At 35.7% G+C, this 27,139-nt stretch overlaps 1 protein-coding gene across 3 annotated transcripts in view; it reads left to right on the top strand.

Annotated features, from left to right (window-relative positions):
- The first annotated feature begins 196 nt into the window (after window positions 1-196).
- The window catches only part of zgc:113278 (Translocating chain-associated membrane protein 1-like 1-like), a 43,104-nt gene continuing 16,161 nt past the window's right edge, over window positions 197-27,139 (top strand). Inside the window, exons 1-11 of one of the 3 annotated variants that reach the window (XM_067372258.1) lie at window positions 197-471; window positions 3,027-3,093; window positions 9,090-9,214; window positions 11,404-11,520; window positions 11,604-11,662; window positions 13,839-13,923; window positions 14,031-14,101; window positions 17,319-17,423; window positions 17,612-17,755; window positions 18,353-18,510; window positions 23,867-24,794. In XM_067372258.1, the coding sequence (XP_067228359.1) occupies window positions 352-471; window positions 3,027-3,093; window positions 9,090-9,214; window positions 11,404-11,520; window positions 11,604-11,662; window positions 13,839-13,923; window positions 14,031-14,101; window positions 17,319-17,423; window positions 17,612-17,755; window positions 18,353-18,510; window positions 23,867-23,946 (1,131 nt within the window). In that variant the 5' untranslated portion in view covers window positions 197-351 and the 3' untranslated portion in view covers window positions 23,947-24,794. Of the gene's footprint in view, window positions 472-3,026; window positions 3,094-9,089; window positions 9,215-11,403; window positions 11,521-11,603; window positions 11,663-13,838; window positions 13,924-14,030; window positions 14,102-17,318; window positions 17,424-17,611; window positions 17,756-18,352; window positions 18,511-23,866; window positions 24,795-27,139 lie in introns of those variants that run through there. The other 2 variants (XM_067372257.1, XM_067372259.1) reach the window with 2 other exon arrangements.

Below are 27,139 nucleotides of genomic sequence, written 5' to 3'. Positions count from 1 at the left end.
CCTATGACAAAACACGTTTTTTTTTCTCGTGCTCTGTTAAAGTGTCATATATAAGTCTAACAAAATCCCACAGAACAGTTTATTTTTCCAAAATAAACGACGTATTAAAATTGTATCCAACTGCTATTTTCTCAATTAAAATAAATAAATAAATAAAATAAAAATGTTTTAGACTTTTACAGCAACACCTTCGCTCTGAGTCGAATACCTCACAGCTTCCGGCACACATCGTAAGCGGGTGTGAATGTGGTGGGGCTTTCATGACTGAATAGTGTGAATTTACCCGCGATCTGGTTCACCTGATCGTCTCTGCAGTAATCAGGAGTGTTTATTCTCTGTGAAAGAAGAGCGATGGGCTTCCGCAAGAAGAACAAGAGTCCGCCTGTGCTGAGCCACGAGTTTGTCATCCAGAATCACGCGGATATGGTGTCGTGTGTGGCCATGATCATCCTCCTGGGACTCATGTTTGAGGTTATAGTTTCCTTTTAAACTCATATCACAACATATTCAAATTAAGTCAGTATGAAATCTATATCATATATCATGACCGACATGTTTGAGGTTATCATTTCCTATTAAACACATATCATAACATGATCACGTCTGAGCTATTTTTTTTTAAATATCATAACCTGTTTTGATCAGTATTAAATCTATGTCATATGATATGACCATCATCTTTGAGGTTATTTACTATAAAACTCATAACAACAGCATGATAATTCTTGAGGTTGTTGTTGAATAATATTAAGAAGAGCATGTTTGAGGTTGTTTATTGTACAATAATATTAAACTCAACATAGTCATCACGTTCGAAGTTATTTCTTATCAAACCTTTATGATATATCATATCATGATAAATTTATACTTGTATAGTAACATGATCATCGTATTATGTTATCTAAATATGCAATAGTGGAATCTGTTTTAATAAGTTAAATGGGCAATTAACTAGTGGGTTGGATTTTTCAGTAATTCCAGTGACAAATCTTAATATAATTGTTTCATTAGAAGTAGGTGTCCACATACCACTGGATGCCAGTGCTGCAACAAGTCAAATGTTATTTTAATATTTTAGTTAAATATCAGCACTACACATGCTGAATGATCTAAAATCAAATACTTAAGATAACGAAAGCATAAAAGCACTTGATCACATGCTTTTAACTGTGCTTCCTCATTACAGTGATACTGTCTGACTCTCAAATGGAAGAAACAAAAAAATATATATATGACGTGTTAAATATTCTCAACTTCCTCTCAATTTAAACTTCCTTGTCATAACTATATTCTAAAATGTTATATTATATAAACATATACACAAACATATTGCAACAAAGTTGCAAAAGCCACAACTTTAACAGCCCCATATCAAATATTTCCTGCCATTCCAGTACAAACTACAGCAATATTAGTACAGAATCAGAGATCGGATTTTTAAAGAAAGTTTTTAGAATATTATAGAATGTTTTAATGTAGCTTGTCAAAAATGTGGGAGAGTATGTTTTCTGTGGATTTTCCATGATGTTTTGTTTGAGAAAAAGCATGAAACTATAATGTTATGATTTCATTTGTTAATTTGGTTTAGTTGCCATCAACTACATTTAGATTGTATTCTGTAATCAAAATCTGGCAAAATCGTTTTTCCGCTGAGGTGCAACTTGCCAGAGGTTCTGACAAAGTATTAATTGCTGCAGTCTATTTAAAAACGTTTAATTAATTTGAATGAATTATTAAAAAAAAAAAAAAAAAAAAAAAGTCTGTTTGAACAAATTATTCATAAATGCTTGTTTCATTACTGGATGAATCATTTTTAAATTAATCTCTTGAATGAATGATTCAATGGCAAAAAAATAAAAAATAATTATTAGAAGTACAAAACATACAACATAAGGTGAACACAAAACACAAAAACAACAATAAAACAGCAATGATAGTAACAGCAGCGAAAAATAAGCAGAAATGACAAATGGATAGTAGCAGAAGTATCTAAGTAGTAATAGCATGTATAATAATAATGATAAAATATTTTGTGATGATGGCAACAGTAATATCAATAATAATAATAACAGTAATAACTAATAATAACGATAGTAATACTAAAGATGGTGATGATAATAATTTGTGTTGATGCAATAGTATTATCAATAATAATAACATTAATAACAACAACAATAGTGATACTAATACTAAAGATGGTGATGATAACATTTTGTGATGACGGCAACAGTAATATCAGTAATAATGATAACAGTAATAACAGGGATAATAATAACAATAGTAATACTAAAGATGGTGATGATGATAATATTTTGTGTTGACGGCAATAGTAACATCAATAATAATAATGAGAATAATAATAATAACATTTATATCAATAATAATAATAATAACAATAGTAATACTAATATTAAAGATGGTGATAGTATTTTGTGATGACAGCAACAATAATATTAATAATAATAATAACAGTAGTAATAAAAGATCGAGATCTTTTAATGTTGAATCATGCAGCTCTATACGTTCAAACTGACCTTTGTATTTGCACATCACTTTTTGTTTGTTTGTGAGTCGAGTTTTCCTTTGCAAAGCACATTGTGTTTGTTTGCAAAATGCTGGATTTGTTTGTTTAATTATGGCACAATGTTAACTCCATAGAATACCATCTAAATGTAGTTGATGGCAACTAAACCAGATTAATAAAAATGAAATCGTAACATTATATTTCCATGCTTTCTCTCAAACAAAACACTATGGAAAATCCGCAGAAAACATAGTCTCCCACATTTTTGACAAGCTACATTATCTGGCTTCTGGCAACATTAAAACATATTATATAATATTCTATATTTTAAAAACTTTATTTAAAAATCCAATTTCAGATTCTGTAGTAATGTTGGTGTAGTTTGTACTGGAATGGCAGGAAATATTTTATATGGGGCTGTTAAAGTTGTGGCTTTTGCAACTTTGTTGCAATATGTTTGTGTATATGTTTATGTATTCATATATGTTTTGTTTTATTGCAGGTGACAGCAAAGTTTGCCATCATGTTCATCACAGTCCAGTATAATGTCACACAAAGCTTGGATACAGGTACGGCCTAGATCTTTCAATAATGCTAATACTAAAGCATAAATTTAACTGCAAGGTGCAGTCATCCGGGTCCAAGCTAAAATACATGTGACAACAATTGGCAAATTTAAGTGACAGACTCAGTTGTTTTTCCATAAAATGGATGTGGTTGAACAATTTTCCTGTGAGACTGAAGGATTCAGAGGAATCAATCAACTCGGAGGTCCTGAGATTAGAGGTCTTCACAGGCCCACTCTGATCTGAGTCCAACCCTAGACCAGAGCGGGTTCAGGTTCAAAACTCGGACACGGGTCAAGTGTGTTACTAGTAGCTTTGGGTTTCGGGTCATTTTAAATACGTTTTTTTACCGTATGGACCTGAAAAGACCCGAATTCTTTTAAAATATGCCAACTTTACATTACTTGGTTTAACAATATTTTATTATTTAAAACAAATGTACATTAATTAATTTTATGACAGTGTTATTATGCCCCTTCTCTCTCTTTTCTGTCAGTCTGTGCTTCAATGCATAAATTCCAAACCCTCCTGAACACTGGTACTTGCAGCAGCAACATGATGCATATAAACTACGCTCTGCAATACTGCACCACTACTGTAGAGCTGCACGATTCTTTCTGGATAAATTGAGAATTGTGATTTTTTTTTTTTTTTTTTTTTCCTTCCCAAATAGAGATCACGATTCTGAAATGACAACTAAACAAAAGAAGGTAGCCCTTTGTTTTACAGTCCTGTTTCACATGAACATACTATTAATCATACAATTGTGAACATACTGTAACTGGGTAATAACTAGGTACTAACTCTGAACCTACCCCTAAACCTTAACGTAACCCAATTAGTTACCTTATATTATTTTACTTTTACTTTTACTTTTGTGGGTAAGTACACTTTAAGTACATTAAAAGTGCACTTACTGTAAAATAAAGTGCAACCCAAAATAACATGCAGCTTACCAGAGGTTCTGACAAAGTATTAATTGCTGCAGTCTATTTAAAAATGTTTAATTAAGAATGAATTATTTAAAAAAAAAAAAGTCTGTTTGAACGAATTATTCATAAATACTTTTTTCATTACTGGATGAATCATTTTTAAATGAATCTCTTGAATGAATGATTCAATGACGAATACGTTTTTTTAACAGTCATTTGTTGCCTGGTAGCGGAACAATGTAATGATCGTTATTTGAAGTAGAGCCCTGTGCAGGACTGTTTTCTTAATCCCGATCCCGCTGAATTTCTGATCGTTACTGCCCACACCCGCTTGTAGAAATTGTGAAAAAATTGCCATTTAGGAATGAGATTGCATGGGTGTTTGGATCAAGATCGAGATCTTTTAACGATGAATCGTGCTGCTCTATACTACTTCAATACAATTTATTAATATTAACATACATTTCCTTGTCATTTGAGGTGCAACAACCTTGTGAGTGGTTTATCTACTTGGAATTGCTCACCTCAGCAGAAAAACTATTTTGCCAGATTTTGATTACAGAATACCATCTAAATGTAGTTGATGGCAACTAAACCAAATTAACAAATGAAATCATAACATTATAGTTTCATGCTTTTTCTCAAACAAAACATCATGGAAAATCCACAGAAAACATATTCTCCCACATTTTTGACAAGCTACATTAAAACATTCTATAATATTCTAAAAACTTTCTTTAAAAATCCGATCTCCCACATTTTTGACAAGCTACATTATCTGGCTTTTGGCAACATGAAAACATGAAGGGGCGGTTTCACGGACAGGGTTTAAATTAAGCCAGGATAGGCCTTAATCCAGAATAGTGAATCGTTGTTTAAAAAATGGCTTTCTGAAACACAGATTAAGTATAGATTACTAAAACCTGGACTATGGAGTCTTGAATCAAAATAAACCAGATTAATTTAAAACCAACTGTGCAAATCTGAATTGGCATGAGAGAGGTTGCCTGTAAAACATGGAATGAACCAAGAAAAACTTAAAATTGCATTGAACCTAGAAGCAAATCCAAGGAAAACTGGCAGAAAAAAAGACTCCAATATAAAAACTTAACTAAACAAGAGACATTTATTTTAAAGCAAGCAAAATACATCAGCTGTGAAAAAAAAGAAATGCCTGGAAATCTGTTTGTAATAAATTCTTTTTAAATAGATGAAATATATATATATATATATATATATATATAATAATCATATATTATTAATGCTTTTGTTTTGTCCTTTAGCAACAAACTAAACTAAACTATTTACACTTGTGATAATTGGTGGCAGTCTAAAAATGATACTGGTTTGATCCAAAGCACTATCATAGCAGTTGCTTCATTACATACCAAAAAAAAAACTATTCTTGTTAGCAGGTCCTCAAACCAAGCATGCTCTACACTTCACCACAATGGTAATCTCCAAAAAACACAAACATAACACAAACTTTTACATAATAAAACATTAAACAGTAAGAAGTCTCTCCATATTCTCATCTTTCTAAAAAAAAAGAAGCATAAAATAACACTTTTTCAACATTTACTCTCCCAATTCAGCCCGGTGCAAAGCATGATGGGAAGTGAAAGTCCTGTTTGATTGGGTTACTCTACTGAAACCTTATTTCAAAATGAAAGCATCAAGTTCTAGTAACCAAGTCAATTTAACATGAAGCAATCACATTTGAACCAGAAACAATGGTGTTAAATCAACATAAATTGTTTAAATAAAGTGAACAGCACCAAAAAAAATATATATATATATTATATATATGTATGTACAGTACTGTGCAAAAGTCTTAGGCACGTCAGTATTTTCACCCCCCAAAAAAGGTTTTGAGCCAGTTATTTATATCTTTTGCTGTAGTGCGTCGATAGGAAATATCCGTTCACATTTCCAAACATTCATTTTGCCATTAATTGTAATAATCCAGTGAGATTTTTGAATACACAAGGAGTCTGACAACAGCCGGTGCTCCACACAGTGATCTGATCTCACCATCAATTGTTTCTCAAAATCTCTTGGAGACACGGCCACAGTTCTTCCAGATTTGATTTGTCTCAGTTTCATATGTTTCTTCATGTAATCACAGACGGATTTGATGATGGTGAGCTCTGATCTCCACGTGGAGCACCGGCTGTTATCAGTCTTATTGTGTATTCAAAAATCTCATTGGATTATTACAATTAATGGCAAAATGAATGTTTGGAAAAGTGAACGGATATTTCCTATTGACACACTACAGCAAAATATATAAATAACTGGCTTAAAACCTTTTTGGGGGGTGAAAATACTGACGTGCCTAAGACTTTTGCGCAGTATATCAATATTGATATATATCCAAGTAATACATGTGTCTTCTTTGAAACACATCATTAATCTGAAGTTAAACCTGCCTCCTGGTAGGTTTAATTTAAGCCTCAATTTAGTCCTGGAGTAGCTCTAGTCTTCCTCCAGGAAATCAGATTATTAAACTCTGGACTATACTAAGTCTAGGACTATTTTAATCCATGACAGAGAAAGCAGATTTCTGTTAATCTGGTTTAAAGGGCCATTTTATTCTAGGACTTGGCGTAACCTCTGTCCGGGAAATTGCCCCGAAGTGTTTTAAAAACCTGCCATTTAAAAACTTTTATAAAACCTGCTGTGGTGTTTCTTATTTGTGGTCTCTGATTTTGGTCCGTGTCATGAGCCTACCTGGCTGTAAAAGTCAACACTCTTCAATGGCGTGCAGGGCTGGAGACTGAGCAAATGTCGCTGTCTTTCACATTTGCCTTTGGGTCGGACTCTTAATTGGGCGTTTTTTTGTTTTGTTTTTTTTCTTCTTCTTTTTTAAAAAATTAAATCACCCCTATTATGCTATTTTAATGGTTCATTATTTTTTTGGAGGTCTCCTACAATACGTTTACATGCATCCAGGGTCAAAAACACTTTTAATTTTCTCATAATATACATTACAGCATCACTTCTTTTCTCTCAGTGTCTGAAATGGTTCAATAAAGGATTCAGTCTCTCTAAACCCCTCCTTTCCGAGAGCTTCCTCTGCTATGGTTGGTAAGACTGCCCAGTCTGTTGTGATTGGTTCAGCTCCAGATCTTCCTCAGCACTTGATACAGTGATAACGATGGCATCAGTTTTACCGTATCAATTCCAGCGTGAGTCTCATCCTTTGGAAATGCATCAAAGTGGATTCGCTTTGGCAGCAGAAAACAGCATCATCTCAACATGTCTACAAGATGAACCAAACTCCTCCAGTCACAGCTACAACTACAGAGTTTGAAGTACAAGTAGATATTGTTCAGGGGCAGCCAATGAAGACTGGCATTATGCGAAATCCTGCGTAGATACATTACATTAGTGAGAATTGCTTTATTTGTCATGCACTTTAATCTTTAAAACGTTGCAGAACTTTTACATTCACAAGCAGCTATAAACACGCTGTAGCGGGAATATTCGAAAAAGCATAATAGGGGCACTTTAATTTATGCATCTCAGTTTCAGGTAAGAAGTGATATAGGTCTGATACAGATATCGGGTACCCGAGAAGACCTCTACCTGAGGTATAAGGGGCTGTTTACATAACACCATTTTCAACTAAAAACAGAAAACTTTTCTTTTGGCATTTACATGACAATGGCATTTTGGGACCTAAAAATACAAGCTTTTGAAAACAATACCGTTATCAGGTGGAGCGAGGAGGGTGGCTTCTGGGGCTCAAGCCGCAAATGCAGTTGCAGGCAAAGAACTCAGATTCTCTTTCGGTCTGGTTAAAGGGCTTTTGTTATGTTATAATATTACTAAACTTTAGCACATTTGTCAGCTAAACATTCATTCGGTGTTTCCCATTAATGACCCTGTGCCGCCACTGTTTCACAATGAACCGAAAATTTAAAATGTATAGCCTAACATAAAAGGTCTCTAACATTGTATTTTGCCAACAAACTAAACTCGAAACCGTGATTATAGCTATGTGCCTTTATAAAACAGCAAAAGACAGCGATCTAATTAAGTATTTGGGCAGTCTGTGCTGCGTGTACTCCTGAATATTCATTTTAATTTTTTTTTCAGTTAATTTGTTAAGTATGTCTATATAGTTTTCATTCATTTTTATTTTAGTTTTTTTTTTTTTTTTTTACTCCAAGTTGATCTGAATAAAAATGGAAAATGGCAACTAGCTGAAAAAATAAGCTTTTAGATTTTATTTTTTTAATTTTTTTTGTTTCAATTACAATAATTACCCTGCTGTACATAAGGCATTGTAAAATAAAACTTACACACAAATAATAATATATTTAATAATGTAGGCTAATATACAAATAAAACAATCTTGTGTGTGTCTGTGTCCAGGTACAAGTCAATGCTTCTTCTTTGTTCAGTTTGCACACTGTACATGGGTTGAAACTCTTAATTTTGAGCTCAACATAGGTTTTAGTACATTGTTGTTGTGTAAATGTACGGAAATGTGAAAGACTAAATTCACTCATTATAGTGCCATCTAATGGCCAGTAAAAGTTATTTAGTGGCCATTCACAAATGAAATTACTGACTGCTAAAATATGAAAAGCTTTGCAAATGTGATCTTTTATTGACTAATATACATTGTATATTATTGTGTGTGTGTGTGTGTGTGTGTGTGTGTGTGTGTGTGTGTGTGTGTGTGTGTGTGTGTGTGTGTGTGTGTGTGTGTGTGTGTGTGTGTAATATATAGATTTTTTTATAAATAAAGTGATTTTTGTAATTTTGTGAGTCTACGGACAATACGTAGTTATTCTAGTCAACTGAATGTTTTTCTCCCACTCATGACATTTCACCACTCAACCAGGTGGCTTTATCCAGTGAAATGTCATTGGGTGTGATGAGATGAAATGCTGGGACATCACAGGTCTTGCAAATTCTCTAGCTGAGACAATTAGTGAAAAGCATCTCTAAATGAGCTGCACTGGTTGGACCCCTAATAAGTGCATATTAATGTGCAGAGATGTGGAGTTTTAAATTGGCACACTTTCATTGTGGATTCTTGGTTTTATTCAGATGCAGAGGACAAGCCTGAACCTTTGAACTACTATAAGTACGGTCCCAAGGACATTGCAACTGTGTTCTTTTACCTGCTCATTGCCATAATTCTTCATGCCCTGATTCAAGAGTACATACTCGACGTGAGTAATGCCATATATTCTGTGTACTTTCAGCCTGTGAAAAAAGGGAAATATTTAAAGCTGCTGTCCACAACTTTTTTATGTTAAAAATGTACAAAAATTATATAATGAGAATATACAACATGAATCCATTTTCCAAACCGTGTTTTTTTTCTTACCCTGAACCATTATGGTAAACTTATAATAAGTGTTTATATTCTGACTATTTCAGACCGGACTGGTAGGACCCGCTGCAGAGTATTACAGTAACTGTGTGACTCGCCATAGACATACACGGAGAAAAGTAGCTCCGGCTACAATGTTCTTCCGCAAGACGCGTGCAGTTCTGTTTATTAACCGGTAGAGGGCCAAAAATTGCGGACTGCAGCTTTAAGATTGTGTATAATGGAATAACTTATAATGGAATTTCTAATAAAAAAAAAATTTATTCACTTTTAAAAATGCAAAATACTGTCCTTGCTGAATAAAAGTATTAATATCTTTAAAAAAAAAAAAAAAAACACTTTTGAATGGTGGTTTATGTATATGCATGTACAGTACTGTGCAAATGTCTTTAGCACGTTAGTATTTTCACCAAAAAAAAAAAAAATAATTAAGCCAGTTATTTATATCTTTTGCTGTAGTGTGTCAGCAGGAAATATCAATAATTGAATTAATCCAGTGAGATTTTTTTTTTTATGTACAATGAGTCTGACAACAGTCGGTATGCTCCACACAAAGATCTGATCTCACCATCATCGAGTCTGTCTGTGATTACATGAAGAAACAGAAGAAAATTGAGACGGACTAAATCTAGAAGAATTGCGGCAACGTCTCCAAGACGCTTAAAGAAAACCTACCTGCAAAGCTACCTGAAAAACTGTACAAATGTACCTAAGGACAAAAGCTCTTTTAAATGTAAAGGGTGGTCACACCAAATATTGATTTGATTTAGTTCATAGTTAAGTTAAGTTAATTGATAAATAAAAGCTATTCTCACGAAGAATGTGGGCACCATTTCTTCTGGATTTAGTCTGTTTTAGTTTTTTCTTCTTGTAATCCCAGACAGACTCAATGTGTGGTGAGATCCAGGGCTTGACATTAACACCCGCCAAATGTGGGTGGATTTCAGCAGTCAGTAGTCACTCCTACTAGCCACTTTGGTGGGTTGAATTTTATATATAATATATACATTTTTCAATTGTAGTGTTACAAATAAGCATCTGAAAGAATAAACTAAGTGCAATGAAGTGTTGTCAAAAAGATTTTTCAATACATATCGATACTGAAATAACTGAAACGCTTCCAATACTCATTTTCCGCAGAATAGATGCACAATACTAGTTGCGCTTTCTCGCTCTCTCATCTCTCCAACAGCGAATTGACACACAAACCTGCCTCACCTCACTCACTTGTTTTATTTGCTTCTGATCAATATTGTTGATGTTACAGAGCTTGAATTTCGGTGAGGGATTGTGCATAATTTTACTCATTCTCGCATATTTTGTGCTCACAACCAAAATGCGCAAACATAAAGCCGTCTCTCAGTACTAAATTTAGTTCTTTTTCGCTGCTTATTGCGCTTAGACAAATACACGCAAAATAATGCCAAAATGCTGGTCTTGGTGAGTATTCACGTAAACAGTCAGTTATGTTTTAAGTGAACGTAAACAGTTGAGAAAGAAAACATGTGTAACAGTATAATGGATCCGTGCACCAGGTCTTAAAGTAACAGCAAACTAATATACCTGCTGCCAAATTATGAGAGAATATTAGAAAAATGTATATGGCAATTTTTGCCTATGGAATCAATGTCAAAATCATGGCCAGTGAAAATGCTGAGTAGCTATTAACTTTGGAAAACCACTAGCCACAGTGGCTGTTGAGCAAAAAAGTTAATGTCAAGCCCTGGTAAGATCAGATCTCCACGTAGAGCATACTGGATGTTGTCATACTTTTTTTTTTTTTTGGTGACATTATAACATGTCTAAGTACTATATGTAAGGCATAATCCATGTGTAGGTGTGCATTACACAATTTTAATGCATGACGTGGAGGCAAAGAATGTTGTACACATTTATATATTCTGTGCTGAAATATTGTGATTTTGTCAGTGATTTGACTTATTTTATTTAACAAAGATTCTTGTAACAAATTTGAATGGCATATGTACAAACTTTCAAAGCAGTAACCTGATTCCTTTTCCATAGAAAATCAATCGTCGACTACACTTGTCCAAAACAAAACACAGCAAGTTCAATGAGTCGGGACAGCTGGCCACCTTCTACTTGTTCTCCTTTGTCTGGGGCTGCAGCATCCTCACCAATGTAAGAGATCTGTACATGATGTCTCAAATTTCTCCTTCCCTCATTTGCACACAGACTAACTGACTGTTGTTTTCTGTCAACAGGAGGAATTTGTGACAAATCCAACTTTTCTTTGGGAAGGTTATCCTCATATTCACATGGCGTGAGTGTAGAATTATGTGACAGCTTCATTCTAACAGCCATAAAAAATGTATCCAATTGCTTATAAAAGTAATTACTCCTCTGGCCTCAATAAGCCACATGATTTGAGGTATCATTCATATCTAATACAGACAGTGCAGGACTTGAGTTGTGTGCCTAAATGTGATACAGGTGCTGGTCATATAATTAGAATATCATCAAAAAGTTTATTTATTTCACTAATTCCATTCAAAAAGTGACACTTGTATATTATATTCATTCATTACACACAGACTGATATATTTCATATGTTTATTTCTTTTAATTTTGATGATTATATCTGACAACTAAGGAAAATCCCAAATTCAGTATCTCAGAAAATTAGAATATTGTGAAAAGGTTCAATATTGAAGACACCTGGTGCCACACTCTAATCAGCTAATTAACTCAAAACACCTGCAAAGGCCTTTAAATGGTCTCTCAGTCTAGTTCTGTAGGCTACACAATCATGGGGAAGACAGCTGACTTGACAAAGAGTGGACTGCAGCTGGAGTCAGTGCTTCAAGAACCACTACGCACAGACGTATGCAAGACATGGGTTTCAGCTGTCGCATTCCTTGTGTCAAGCCACTAACAACAGACAGTGCCACAAGCATCTCGCCTGGGCTAAAGACAAAAAGGACTGGACTGCTGCTGAGTGGTCCAAAGTTGTTCTCTGATGAAAGTAAATTTTGCATTTCCTTTGGAAATCAGGGTCCCAGAGTCTGGAGGAAGAGAGGAGAGGCACACAATCCACGTTGCTTGAGGTCCAGTGTAAAGTTTCCACAGTCAGTGATGGTTTGGGGTGCCATGTCATCTGCTGGTGTTGGTCCACTGTGGTCCACTTCTGAGGTCCAAGGTCAACGCAGCCGTATACCAGGAATATTTAGAGCACTACATGGAGATGCAGATTTCATTTTCCAACAGGTCTTGGCACCTGCACACAGTGCCAAAGCTACCAGTACCTGGCTTAAGGACCATGGTATCCCTGTTCTTAATTGGCTAGCAAACTTGCCTGACCTTAACCCCATAGAAAATCTATGGGGCATTTTGAAGAGGAAGACGTGATATGCCAGACCCAACAATGCAGAAGAGCTGAAGGCCACTATCAGAGCAACCTGGGCTCTCATAACACCTGAGCAGTGCCACAGACTGATCGACTCCATGCCACGCCGCATTGTTGCAGTAATTCAGGCAAAAGGAGCCCCAACTAAGTATTGAGTGCTGTACATGCTCATGCTCATACTTTTCATGTTCATACTTTTTAGTTGGCCAAGATTTCTAAAAATCCTTTCTTTGGTCTTAAGTAATATTCTAATTTTCTGAGATACTGAATTTGGGATTTTCCTTAGTTGTCAGTTATAATCATCAAAATTAAAAGAAATAAACATATGAAATATATCAGTCTGTGTGTAATGAATGAATATAATATACAAGTGTCACTTTTTGAATGGAATTAGTGAAATAAATCAACTTTTTGATGATATTCTAATTTAATGACCAGCACCTGTACTTTTGGTTAAGTGTTCATTCAAATCACTAACCCTAAGTATGCACAATAGTAATAGTGATCATTTCTTAAGTAATCCTGTAATGTTAGTGGTTTTTTATCTGTTAAGTCCAAGTCTTACATAATGCCATGTCAAATTGTTACAGTGAACAACGTTTTCTTTTAAAATGTTCAGCCTCAGTTAATTCGTATACACAATTCAGAAAAACATTTCTCATCTGCTTTATTAAAAGATATAATATATTATGAAGATATATTGTGGTATGACAGGATTGTTCTTGTTCTTTGATCATTTTATTTAATGCATGACTTGCCCAGAGAAACACATCTGGCAGATCTGTAGTGCTTTTGTAGTTTATTAAATACATTGTGCACATCATTGTCCATTTTATATTATTGCAGGATCTTAAATTCCCTGTAATTTAACTATCCAAAAACAATGAACAACTGTTTGAATCCCATTTAGACAAACATTTTGCTTTGTTTTCTGATGGCATGGTGATCATATTAGTGTTATGCTGTCTTACATGTGCTCTATGATTTCAGTTTAGATTGTAATCTATTTGTCTTAGAATGTGTAAATATTTGACACATTATGTGCACCATCTAGGCTCACATGCTGATGTACAATCCTCTTTCTGTCCTTTAGTTTCCAAGTGAAGTTTTTCTACATCTGTCAGATTGCCTACTGGTTCCATGCTCTTCCTGAACTGTATTTCCAGAAAGTACGAAAGGTAAGGCTTAGTTCAGGCTATATGCAGTTGAAGCTGAAAGTAGGTTTGTATAAAATATGATTTTTGTAATGCGTAATTAAATTGAAATTGTTTATTTTTGTTTTTAGGAAGATATTCCACGTCAACTCTACTATATTTGCCTTTATATATTTCACATCACTGGTGCATATGTCCTCAAGTGAGTGTTTTCTTATTTCAAGGTGAATTTGCTTTTATAATGAGGGTGGTGATAGAACCCAAGACCCAAACTTGTTCAAGTACACGGCAGCTGTAGATCAACCTTTTGAAGTGAAAATGCTGAATTTATTACAGCATTCGTTTTGCACAGCTAAATGAAGTCATTTAGACTAAGCAGCTTTGCAGGGGCCTCATGTATAAAGCTTTCTATAGATTTCATCCTAAGAGTCAGATTTTGCTTAATGCACAAAAGTTTTCAGATTCATAAAACTGTGCGTATGCCAGAACCTGCACAAAATTCCATTTATAAAACCCAGTCAGAAGAAGATTACACGTACATGCATCTCCACCCCGTCTTCTCCCTGAAATAACCATATTTGTAGCTTACAACACCTAGTTTTATTATGTATAACATCATCTGCATATCATTTCCATATTAACAGTTCCATCCACATGATATGTTAACGATACAAGACATTAAAGGGGACCAATAATGGTGCTTTTACAAAATGCAATATAAGTCTCTGGTGTTTACAGAATGTATCTGTCAAGTTTCAGCTCAAAATACCCCACAGATCATTTATTATAGCTTGTCAAATTTGCCCCTATTTGTGTGTGAGCAAAACATGCCGTTTCTGTGTGTCCCTTTAAATGCAAATGAGCTGCTGCTCCCGGCCCCCTTTTCAAAGGAGGGTGGAGCTTTAACAGCTCACACTTCGGTTGCTCAACAACAACAAAGCTGAAGAATCTCGTGCAGCTAAAAGGACGATTGTCAGTTATGGTGTGGAGTTGGACACTGATGGAGAGACTCACAGTTACAACTTTTAGAATGCATCTGGACATTTCTGAATGGTTAGTGGATACATTTTTGTAGTTGCTGTGGAGTTGATTCAACTCATTAACTTGCATGTGCCATCATGTTAATCTTTTGTGCAAATCCAGCTTTGAATTGACCCTTGTTTGTGAAGGAGTCCGGCGTAAAATGACGGCATGGCAACAACACTCTACTACTACAACAACTCTTCCTCTTCTCTAAAGCAGCCCAACATGGCCCCGCCCCTTTATCGTGTGTTCCCAGGGTCAGAGTTTTTGTAAACTTTAGGGTTAGTGATGTCACTAACCTGGGAAGAAGCTTGTTGTAGTCCCTACCAGCCTTTTGTTGTAGTCAAACAGAGAATTCTTTAAAAGAAAATATCTCCCTTTGCGTTGAACTTTGAGCGTTTTAACTTTTCAGATGTTGTTTATGCTCTAACAGCAACATTAGACACTAACTAAAGTTTAAAAAGTGAAATCATAATCAACCATCCCTTTAAGAAAATTGACTATAATGCCATTTGTGACATCACATTACATTGCTAAAAGTCATTCACTATATCCTTGTCTTGATTTTAGAATATATAAATCAAAATTGTCTAAAATACTATACATATACAAACGTAGATGTACAAATCACACAGTTAGCTAACAATCTATTAAAGGGTTAGTTCACCCAAAAATGAAAATTCTGTCATTTATTACTTACCATCATGCCGTTCCACACCCGTAAGACCTTCGTTAATCTTCGGAACACAAATTAAGATATTTTAGTTGAAATCCGATGGCTCCATGAGGCCTGCATAGGGAGCAATGACATTTCCTTTCTCAAGATCCATAAAGGTACTAAAAACATATTTAAATCAGTTCATGTGAGTACAGTGGCTCAATATTAATATTACAAAGCGACGAGATTATTTTTGGTGTGCCAAAAAAAACAAAATAATGACTTATAAAGTGATGGCCGATTTCAAAACAATGCTTCAGGAAGCATTGGAGTACAATGAATCAGTATATTGATTTAAACAATGTATTAATTTAATGCAGAAACAATGAGCTCATTGAAGTAATGAATGTATGTTATCAATGATTAGGGTTATATAGGAAGATTTGCATTGGTGCATGGTGATCCAGAGTCATCTAAAGTCCTTGCAGGATTTGGCAGTCTCTTCACAGGTGTTGGTCATCTGAAGTCTTCATAAGAGGCTGGATCTAACTGGAGCTGATGTACTCTCTAGTTTACTCAGAATGGGCATTCTGAGATAAAACAAAAGCAAATGGAAAATGGTTAGCGTAGTTGCTGTTCATAATATTAACCAAAGATAATCATGTGCATTTGATCTGATAAACCAAAGTAGAGGGTTGTGAGATGCATCATGTGAATGCTTGGCTGAAGAGATACGTCTTTAATCTAGTATTAAAGTGGCAGATTGAGTCTGAACCCCGAACGAGAGGGGTTATCAATACGCTACTGTCTGTGCACAACACCAACAGCACACCTGCATGCAGCAGAGGTTGTACAGTACGGTGTCATCGGACTTACTCAAAGTGGCCAATGGACCATTCGACCACCAAGTAAGTCCTTCGGTGTCTGTCATTATACCGTCGATGTTGCTAAGCCATCTGCTTAGATGGAGTCAAGCGCACATCATTGATCATTATTAGCGTGAAAATAAAACAAATTTCTGCTATTTAGAACACAATTTAAAGTGGAATTATCATGCGCCAAGCAATCCTTGCTGTATTTATAACATTAAAACAAATAAGGAAAAGTGTTCAAAAGCAGCACATCCACTACAAATATTTCTATTTAAATTCATATAAAAATGTTGTAAATTCTGGATAAAGATTTCATGTAATTTCAGTGCTTAACTACATTAATGAGAGTGGCATGTTTAATCTAAATGTGGAAATGGAAATGTTCAAATGGAAAACAGTTTAAAATCATATTTCATATAGCATATGTCCGTACAATGTGCACATATTTACGGTAAGTTTAATTTTTTAAATCCCAATATGTGCGTGGAAAATGGAGTATGTGCATTTCAGTGCCTTTTTTGTGTGTACGCAATGTTTATACATGAGGCCCCAGGTCTTCTAAAATGTCTGTAATGGTGAGAATTATCACCTTTTAGAATGTTGAAAATGAGTCTGTACATCAAAACGGGACCCAGACAAAGGCTGTGTTTATTTAGACGACTCCAATCCAATTCAGATTATCACAATAAGAAACCAAAATGAATTCACATGTTTTAGTAATGATCAACATGTTTTCTGTTTTTACAACACAGAACATGGAAGATGAGTGAAGTAATAGTGGTTAATTCATAAGTTTTATAGATATTATACTTTTGAATGTTTATAAAGTGAATCTAACTTGTGTGGTCCTGTGTGTCATCTCTCAGTCTCCACCGTTTAGGTCTAGTTCTTCTGGTGCCACATTACCTGGTAGAGCTGCTGTTCCACGCCTCACGACTCTTCTACTTCAGTGATGAAAACAAGCAGAAAGGGTTTGTTCACTTCCTATCTTGAGCCCTCAAGTCATTCTGCTTATTTCCACATTTTTCTTGTCATATAATCTTATAATAATTTCTTATAACATAATGCCTACTTCCTTTCCCCACACACTTGGGCTTACTCAGCAGAGACCCTCTTCGAATTGTTAAGAAAAATAACCTGACCTGTGTTTCTCTCTTAGGTTCACACTGTGGGCTCTGCTGTTTGTCATCACCCGCCTCCTGACACTCACTGTTTCTGTTTTGACGTTTGGTTTCGGCCTGTCTCGCACAGATAATCAGGGATTTTCCTTAGCAGATGGAAACTTTAATGTGCTCACTGTTAGGTAGGTCAGCTGCATTACCTATATGTTTGGATTTCCATGGATTCTGGCTAACTTTTGAGAGAATAGAAGAGAGCCAAACACTGAACCCTGAGACATCCAAGGTTTAGCTGATGTGACTTAGACAGTCCTCCAGGATCAGAACTTGAATCATCTAATAGTGAGAGTAGGACTCAAATTTGAGTTTGGTCATCATCTACAGCCCCAAAATTTCTGGCTGACTTGTGTTAATGTGGTCAGGTTTAAATTTGATGTTGTGTTGAATTAATGGGTGGGATGAGGTGGAGGTTATGTTCTTTAATCAGGAGGACTCAGATGTCCACAAGAATTATATTGGCATCATCAGGCTTAAACAACAGATGGAGCTTGAAGTCAGATGCCATGAGTCATGGGGCCAAATGACTGGTCTCAGTATAGTTGTGTATATTGAGAACAGGAGAGGGCCAAACCCTGAGGCATCCAAGGGTTGGCTGATGTGACTTGACAGTCCTCCAAGATACCTTGAATGATTTAAGAGTGAGGGAAGGGTTCAAATTTTTGTTATTCTGATGTTAAATGCAAAATTTGAATATTTGTGAATGCTGAACTCTTCCCTTTTAGGATGACATGCCTGTCAGCCATCTGCCTGACCCAAGCCTGGATGATGTGGAAATTCATAAACTTCCAGCTAAAGAAGTGGAGAGAACAATCTCAAATCCAGGCCTGTAAGAAAAAAGCTGTCAGCCCGAAAAGCAGACCCAGCAAGAAGGACTCTCGAGGTGAGTCTTTCCTGAAAGTCATTTTGCATGTATTATAATTATAAATTATAATAATCTTAGTATTTATCATTCTTTATTCAAAATTATGGGCCATTTATACAACACCATTTTCAACTTAAAAACTGAAAACGTTTTATGCATTTTGGCCGTTCATTTACATGAAATTGCCGATTTAGGGACATGAAAAGGCAAACTTTTGGAAACGGGTTTCAAAGTGCACGTTTTTGTCTCCATGTAAATACAAAAACGTGAATTTGTGAAAACTATGATGCTAAATTACATGTTCAGTCTATAGCAGGGTGGCAAACATCGATCCTAGAGAGCCACAGTCCTGCAGAGTTTTGCTCCACCCTAATCAAACACACCTAAACAAGGTAATCAAGGTCTGAGAGGTTACTAGAAAGCTACAGGCAGGTGAGTTTTTACAGAGATTGTATATTATAGGGAGATGAGAGCGTCTGTATCTTTTACTATTGGAGAAAGCGTAACGGCTAACTTAATCACGTGCTCACCTCTCAGCCTATTGTGTAATGGCAGTGACATCAGTCACAACATTCCCTAGTCTGCCTTCTCTTAAAAAAAATAAATTTTTATTAAGCTAAAATCTACATATAGTTCCCAACGAAAGTATTGTTGTTGAAAAATTAGCGAAGAGGCTGTCTTTAAATGATAAGCTATTTAATCAGCATAGTGAAGCCTCTCATCCATTGACATCCATTCAGAAAACAGCCTCTGGTCTCCTTCCCTGCGTACTACCAGAGGCGGAGCATTAGCACTAGCCATTACGCTTTTTTGGCTAAAGGTTGCAGGCAAAGAGTTTAGAACCCAAGAGGTGAAACTCTGATACTTTTTGGGTAACAGCCACAAGGTGGCGCTTCAGTAGCGCAGCAGCCATTTTGGGGTGAAAATGCCAACTGGACTATGAATCCATCACATCTTACACACCCGATTAAAACAAATGTTCTAAATTGGCAAATCTCACAGCCAAATCAGAAACGCAATAGAAAATTTATTGAATTCAGTAAATTTTATGACACCTACAGTAAATGTTGTATTTTCTTAAGACTTAACCTATGTTTTATGTGCTCAGTTGTGGAATCCAACCATTACACATCCAAGGTAAAGTAGTTAGCCTACTTTGAGTATTTCCATTTTATGCAACTTTACATATTTACTATTAATAGTAAATTAATAAATTAATAACTAATAAAGTTAAGATCATTATGTTTGTAGCTTGATCCAGGGGAATAAAATGTATGTAGGCAGACCTAGTGGAGTAATATAGTAATAGTAAATTACTCCACTAGGTCTGAAATACATTTTAATCCCCTGGATTAAGCTACAAACATTATGATCTTATAAAACATTTGCCACTTTTGACACCGTGGCTGTGTTTTTTTTATTTTATTTACATAGTCTTGCTTTAATATAGGACAACACTGCAAAAACAGATTACTGTCAAGCTGTTATTTTCTGTTATATATTCATTATCCAACATTCCCAATTTTTCTGATGCATGTCCTTAATTTAATTTCATATGTTGGTATTAATTCAGTGTTTAAAATGCTAATACTTTAGCTTCAAAGAATTTTAAGCCAAACTGACTGGGTTTCAAGAGAGTAAAGTTTTGTGGAAAAAAGTGGAAGACTTAAACAAGTCTGTAAAATAAACTTTTAAAAAGATTTGATGATCACTAGTGATAGTATTTTATTCTATGTTGTCATCATTCAGGTTGGATTTTAGCTTTAATGTACTGTTTTTGTTTGTTTGTTTTGTTTTTACAAACCAGCTGATATTGCCATAGAAACTAGTGAACTGCTGAGTCGCTTTCACACCAAAATGGTGGAAACGCAGGACTGCTGCTGGGCACCGGTGTTGCAATGGAACGTTCTATTGAGTTTCGCTTCTAGTTAGTGTATATTCTTTGTTGCAGGATTGCCTTCCAGTGGCATTGGTTTTTATCAGGCCTGGAGCAAAACTGCATGACGGTGGCTCTTCAGGACCAAAGTTCGCCACCCCTAATGTATAGGCACATAGTGTTTCTGTAAACAAAGTGACATCGCAAACTACTAGCCTGGCATGCATAATACAGTGTTTTTAGTCATTTTCGTGGATCCTTGTGAATGGGGATCATTTTGACAATGTTGTCATGTACACACAGCTTTTCAAAAACATGAAGGAAAAACTTTGTTTTTAGTACATTGTTGTCATTTAAATGTACCCTTAGACAATTAACTTTAAACTGGCTATTCGCAATTCTTGCATTAGCGTAGACCAATTTAATTTTGGAAGTGATACTTATTTAAAACAACAGGTGCTTCATTTATAGTGACTTGTAGCAGGAACATTACCATGATTTGGCATCAAATGTCAGCATTACAATTTGGACCATGCCGTTTAGTGGCTGGAATCACGGAAGTGGCTAGTTTTCTATAAAAAGTGTTTATTATTATTAAAGGTGCCCTAGAATTAAAAATTGAATTTATCTTGGCATAGTTGAATAACAAGTGTTCAGCACATGGAAATGACATACACTGAGTTTCAAACTCCATTGTTTCCTCCTTCTTATATAAATCTAATTTGTTTAAAATGCCTCCGAAGAACAGGCGAATCTCAACCATAGACTGTAAAAAAAATATGGACGTAGTGGCCGTGATGTCACCCATAGAGTTCTGAACAGCAGTTTTGACGCGTAAATGAGGCCGCGGCCATCTTAGCTGCGCGTCACCGCACGTCACTCCTGGATAACTGAAAATGGGCAAAAAGGCGGGGAGGTGGTTTGAGCTGATGTGACTGGTTGCTGAAACCACGCCCGCCTAGCTCGACATGACCATGTTAGCAAGCAAAGGAGCTATCTATCTAGATACTATCTAAATTATTAATAAAGATAAGTTTTATCATCAGAAAGTTCTAAACGTTTACTGTCAATCTACTGTGTTTTTTTTTAAGATATAGATGCTCCAACACCAATAATTAAAATGGGACTTCATACCTTTATAATAGAGATCGCAAGATGAATCCAATCTGTGGCACTTGGGTAAAATATAAATGTCCATTGCAAAACAAAAACAGTACTTTTTGTCCATGAAATATTGATATATTATCCAATGTTTGCATAACATTTCTTCTGAATGATCTGCTCTCTGTCATCGTTCTTCAAGAAAGGATGCAATCTGAGCAGCGTTTGTAAAACTGTATACGATCGTATCTAACAAACAAATGAGCCCGTGTCCAAAGTATATTTTCTCAAAATAGTGCAGCAGTTTTAGTTATAATATCCTAGCAGTGCTGTCAGATTTTTATCTCCTCCCGCCATTGTCATTGTAGTAAATCTCACAAAAAAAACTTTCAGCCAATGTCACGATCCAACAACGTATTCTGTTTATCTTCCGCATGCATGCACATCTACACAGACACACATCAATCTGGAATATTATGCAGCAAGCCATATTTTATAATTGTATAAAATAATCAAGCACCAATACGGCTAAGATGCCAAATTCAGCGGCTGGAATTAACTGAGGTAAAGTGACGGCTTACAGACAGCAGCGGCATCTACCTGTCACGCAAGTGACCACGCCCTTAATTATGCAGAAATTTAAGGCTTAATATAATTTAATATAATTTAAAAGAATGAGTTAGAAAAAAAATCCCCCCCCCACAGTTGTCACGAAGGGCAAAATTAGCAGTATAGACCAAAACCACAATTTGAACCAACTTGTAAACATGTTTTTTTCTGCTGTAAACTTGGCCAATTTAACATGGAACTCAATGAGATTCTGCTCTCTTTTGGAGCCTGTCCCTAGCGGCCAGTCGATGAATCGCAGTTTAAGTCACTTCCGTATTGGCTTCACGAGAGACTGGGGGAGGTTGCCGCTTGATCTCAACATAACACCGACTTTTACGTAACAGTCAGGGTGTACGCCCCCAATATTTACATATGCCAACCCATGTTCCCAACATTATGAAAGGCATTAGACAAGGGCAGCCAGTGATGTCTGGATCTGTGCGCAGCTGAATCATCAGCCTAGGTAAGCAAGCAATAACAACAGCGAAAAATGGCAGATGGAGCAATAATAACTGACATGATCCATGATATCATGATATTTTTAGTGATATTTGTAAATTGTCTTTCTAAATGTTTCGTTAGCATGTTGCTAATGTACTGTTAAATGTGGTTAAATTTACCATCGTTTATTACTGTATTCACGCAGACGAGCCGTCGCTATTTTCATTTTTAATCACTTGCAGTCTGTATAATTCATAAACAGAACTTCATTCTTTATAAATCTCACCAACAGTGTGTAATGTTAGCTTTAGCCATGGAGTACTATCAAACTCGTTCAGAATCAGATATAAACGCCCAAATAAATACTATACACGCATGACCCGAAGCATGCATGCAGCATACATGACAAACATCTTGTAAAGATCCATTTGAGGGTTATATTAGCTGTGTGAACTTTGTAAATGCACTGTATCATAGAGTCGCAAGCTCGATGGGCAGGGAGCATGAGATTTAAAGGGCCAGCAGCATGAATCGGTTCATAGTTAATGATGCCCCAAAATAGGCAGTTAAAAAATTAATTTTGAAATTAATTTAATTTTGAGCTGAAACTTCACAGACACATTCAGGGGACACCTTAAACTTATATTACATCTTGTAAAAAAACATTTGATGGCACCTTTAATAATATTATTATTAGAGATTGAACGATAATTGGATTTACCAATATTTTTCCCAATATTTAAGCGTTTTTCCATAACCAGGTATCGGTTTTGTAATATCGGATTTATCAGAGTCACATAATCCGTCAAGTCCTATCCCAATAAGAAAGCAACTTGTCCTGGAAAACCTTGAAAACCTAGAAAATTGATGACAAACTTTCCAGTCCTGGAAAACACATGGAAAATTAGAGAAAATGTCAAATGTCCTGGAAAATCTTGTTGTTGTCCTTGAAAATTATTTTTTAGAAAGTTCTTCAGCTGAGAACAAAGTTTATCAATGGCCAAAAACAATTACTGTTACAGTTGCAGAAAGTGTGATGTTCAGGAATGCTGAGTTTTGACGTGAGAGTAGTATTTTCAATGATGATGTTTAGTTTTGTGTTGACACTTGCAGCAGTTAGCTAATTCTATTAACTGCTTAAATGTATATAACAGGATGTATAACAGGAGTTTTCACAACAGTGCAGAACTTTGTGAGTTTCTGCTTAAAGGTGCTCTAAAGCAGAGCTCACACTAGAGGAGTTTTTAAATCCTAACCGAATATGAAATCTGGTTGCAGCACACATATAAGGAGAATCTTCACAGATTTTATTCTCACAAATCTCAAACATGCATTTCAAATTTGTAGCGCAGCACACACTACAGGATATTGTTAAGATTATCATATCCAGAAGAGCCTCACGTGATTTCATTGGGAAACGGATGTAAACATATTCGTCACTGAGATAAAAAGGTATGTTTACATTTGCTAGCAGCTTTCTACACTCACCCGGCATGTTCAAAACCATAGAGATTTCTCCTCAGCTTTTCTCTTTGTCTGTACGGTTGTTTCATGTTTTTTGAAGACGCGTTATTCAAGAAGTTGTGTTGTTGTACTTCAATGCACCGTTCCGCTATCTCCGCTGTCCAACGGATTCATACAGCAGCTGGTTTCGCGGTCGCAATTTTAAATGTGCTCTCATTCACTTCTCTCATTGGCTGTTGTTAAAGAACTGACGTAATCTTCCCGATTTAAAATCCTAAATATCAAACATGTTTGATATGATCGGGGCGGCCCCGATTTGTGTGAGAGCAGATCGGGAGGTGCAAGATTCGATCTGTGAACGCCTCACATTACCAGATAATCTGCGGCGAACATCGGAGCCGATCAATATCCTCGACAAGATTTTTTCTCCGATTCTCGGGAGGGGAAAATCGGGCATAAATCGGCCTAAAATTCCTGTAGTGTGAGCCAGGCATAAGCGAAGTCACGCGTTTTATGCCAAAAGATTTTTTGTCACATACAGCAAACACCTCCTCACTATCCGCTAGCTGCCTGTCCCCTGAACACACTGTAAAAAAACACGGTCTCTGTAGTCGCCACAAGCTCCGAAAACGGCAACAAAAACAAACTGGTGCAGCCTGGACCACTTAACATAATAAACATTCTCCAGCCAATAACCGATAAGCAGCGTCAATACGCAAGCTACTTACATTTTAAATGCGCGTTCATGACTGTTTCAGGAAGCACGGAGGGGAGGGCCAGGAGGAGTAGGAGGAAGGGTCTAGCTAGCCTCTGTTTTGTTTGACAACACTTCGAACGTCAACAGGAAGTTACTCCTCTCAGAATCGCTTAGAGAGCCTTTAAGTGATTGACAATTTAGTTAAAACTTTGTCCTGTAGAGGGCAGTAATACACTTAGCAGTGTCTACTCTGCTGGAATTCAAATAGAGAAGAAGAAGAGAGCTAGTTCAAGATTAGCATTTATGGTTAAAATGTATAAATGTAACTTTTTTTTTTTTTTTTTTTTTTTTTTTTTTTTTTTAGAAAATGAGCGGTGGTTTCTCTAGTTAATCTGGATCTGGATCCGAACTGTATGCCTTTAAAGACTTGGAGAGCAGTATATTACTTTAGGGCATGATCCTTGTCTTTTATTCCTGCCATAGTAAAATTGAAAATGTCCTGGAAAAGTCCTGGAAAATGGTCGCTGAAAAAGAGTTGGAACCCTGCTTGATTAGCTTTAGGTGTGTTTAATTAGGGTTTGAGCTAAACTCTGCAGGACAATGGCCCTCCAGAAACAACATTCCCCACCCCTGATCTAGACCAATGAAAACATTATTTATAATTATGATAACATGCCAGATGCAAACAACAAACATACCCCTATTAAACACATAATCCTTTTAAAACTGTAGTTTAAAACGAATGCTTGTATGTATGTAAAGTTGATAGACTCCACTGTCATTTATGTTTTCCATTTGAAAACATTAGACTTTGTAGATATATCTCACCTATTCTTAATATTACTGCTGTTGTTATAAATAAAAAGATGCACAGATACACTAAAGTAATGTTATTTTTATTCAGGTGGTTTAGAATGTTTTTTTTTTTTATTATTATTATTGTTAGAATTATTTTTACATGCTTTATTTTTTACCTGTTTACCTGATCAAAACTCTTATTTAAAAAAAAAAAAAAAAAAAACACTTTAGTGACCGTGTCACAGGTGGTTGCAGCAAGGCAGACACAGAAGATAATAAATCCAAAAGGCAGGTTGTAATTGGGGGCTGCGTCCGAAAACCTAGGTAGCTGTCTTGCTGCCTCCCTATCTTATAAGAGAATGACTTGTACAGCAGCGTTTGTGCATGAAGGTACCTCACGAAACTGATTTCGGACAGACTTCTGAGGCAGTGTAACAGTTTAATGATCTACAGCAATATAGCGTGAGCTTTGGTGAGAACTAAACAAATATTTAATTACTACAGTAGTAATTTCTCGATAAAAATTATATCAAAATTGAAATATGTTGATCAAAATCGTACATTTGTACAAAAACTGAGCAGCAAAACAACTTTCGGACACCATCTTTATTTTTCTAGCTCAACTGTCACAGAATGGAAAGCACTGGATTGTGGGATATCAAAGGCAGCTAAGGATACATCTATGCTTCCTTCAAAAATCGATCAGATGCAGGTATCTCATGAGAGAGGAAGTGAAGCTAACATTGGATTCGGACGTGCCTTGATGCCTTACTACCTTGAAATGTGTCCTCGTAAGGCAGCATTTTCCAGTTTTCGGACGCAGCCATAATTCCAAAAGGCAGGGGATAAGGCACAACGATAATTAATAGAACACAGCTGACATATATGATCTAATGATGATGGTTACTGTGATGACAAATGAGTACCGGGTAACTGAACAAAGGAAAATGTGACAAATGACAAACTGAAAGTCCATGAAAACTGAGAGTCCTTACAAACAGAAACTAACAGACTGTGACCTACAGTGCACTATTAATTTTTTTGCTCTTTCAGACTTTCACACTCTATTTCTTTCAGACTTTCAGACTCTATTTATTTATGTAGAATTATGTTTTGTTTTGTATGCAACGAGGGAGTGAAATGATAGAAAATACAGTATTTGGGAAAAAAAGTGTTAAATGAAGAGTTTGTTCAGTGCTGTTATAATTATCAAAAACAGAAATAAAACAATATCTTCTCAGTATATCAGTTATCGGGCACATGAACATGCAAATAATCAGTATCGGTTATAAAAAAATTCGGTAACACTTTAGTATAGGGAACACATATTCATTATTAACTACGTCTTTTCCCTCTGTAACGAAATGTAGCGGTTATTAATCAATTTATGGATGAAATATGAATATAACAATTCATAAGGTTATGAATAATTATATTCATATATCGACCCAATGGGGAATTAAACATATATTGTGAATCAATTACAACGAATTATAATCAATTACATATATGATTAGTTCTGGTTTAATAATTATTTAGAGAAACTGCTCGTTTGTCCAGCAAACTAAGTCCCTCACAGAATATTATAAACGGAGTTATTCTCTGGCCATGAAAATAACTAAAGCATAAAGCGATCGAAAAACGTTAAAGTGACTTGGGTT

Source organism: Chanodichthys erythropterus, chromosome 20, assembly GCF_024489055.1.
Source record: "Chanodichthys erythropterus isolate Z2021 chromosome 20, ASM2448905v1, whole genome shotgun sequence".
Classification (NCBI taxonomy): domain Eukaryota; kingdom Metazoa; phylum Chordata; class Actinopteri; order Cypriniformes; family Xenocyprididae; genus Chanodichthys; species Chanodichthys erythropterus.
The sequence above is the reverse complement of the archived record's forward strand: the minus strand, read 5'-3'. Positions and strand labels throughout refer to the sequence as shown.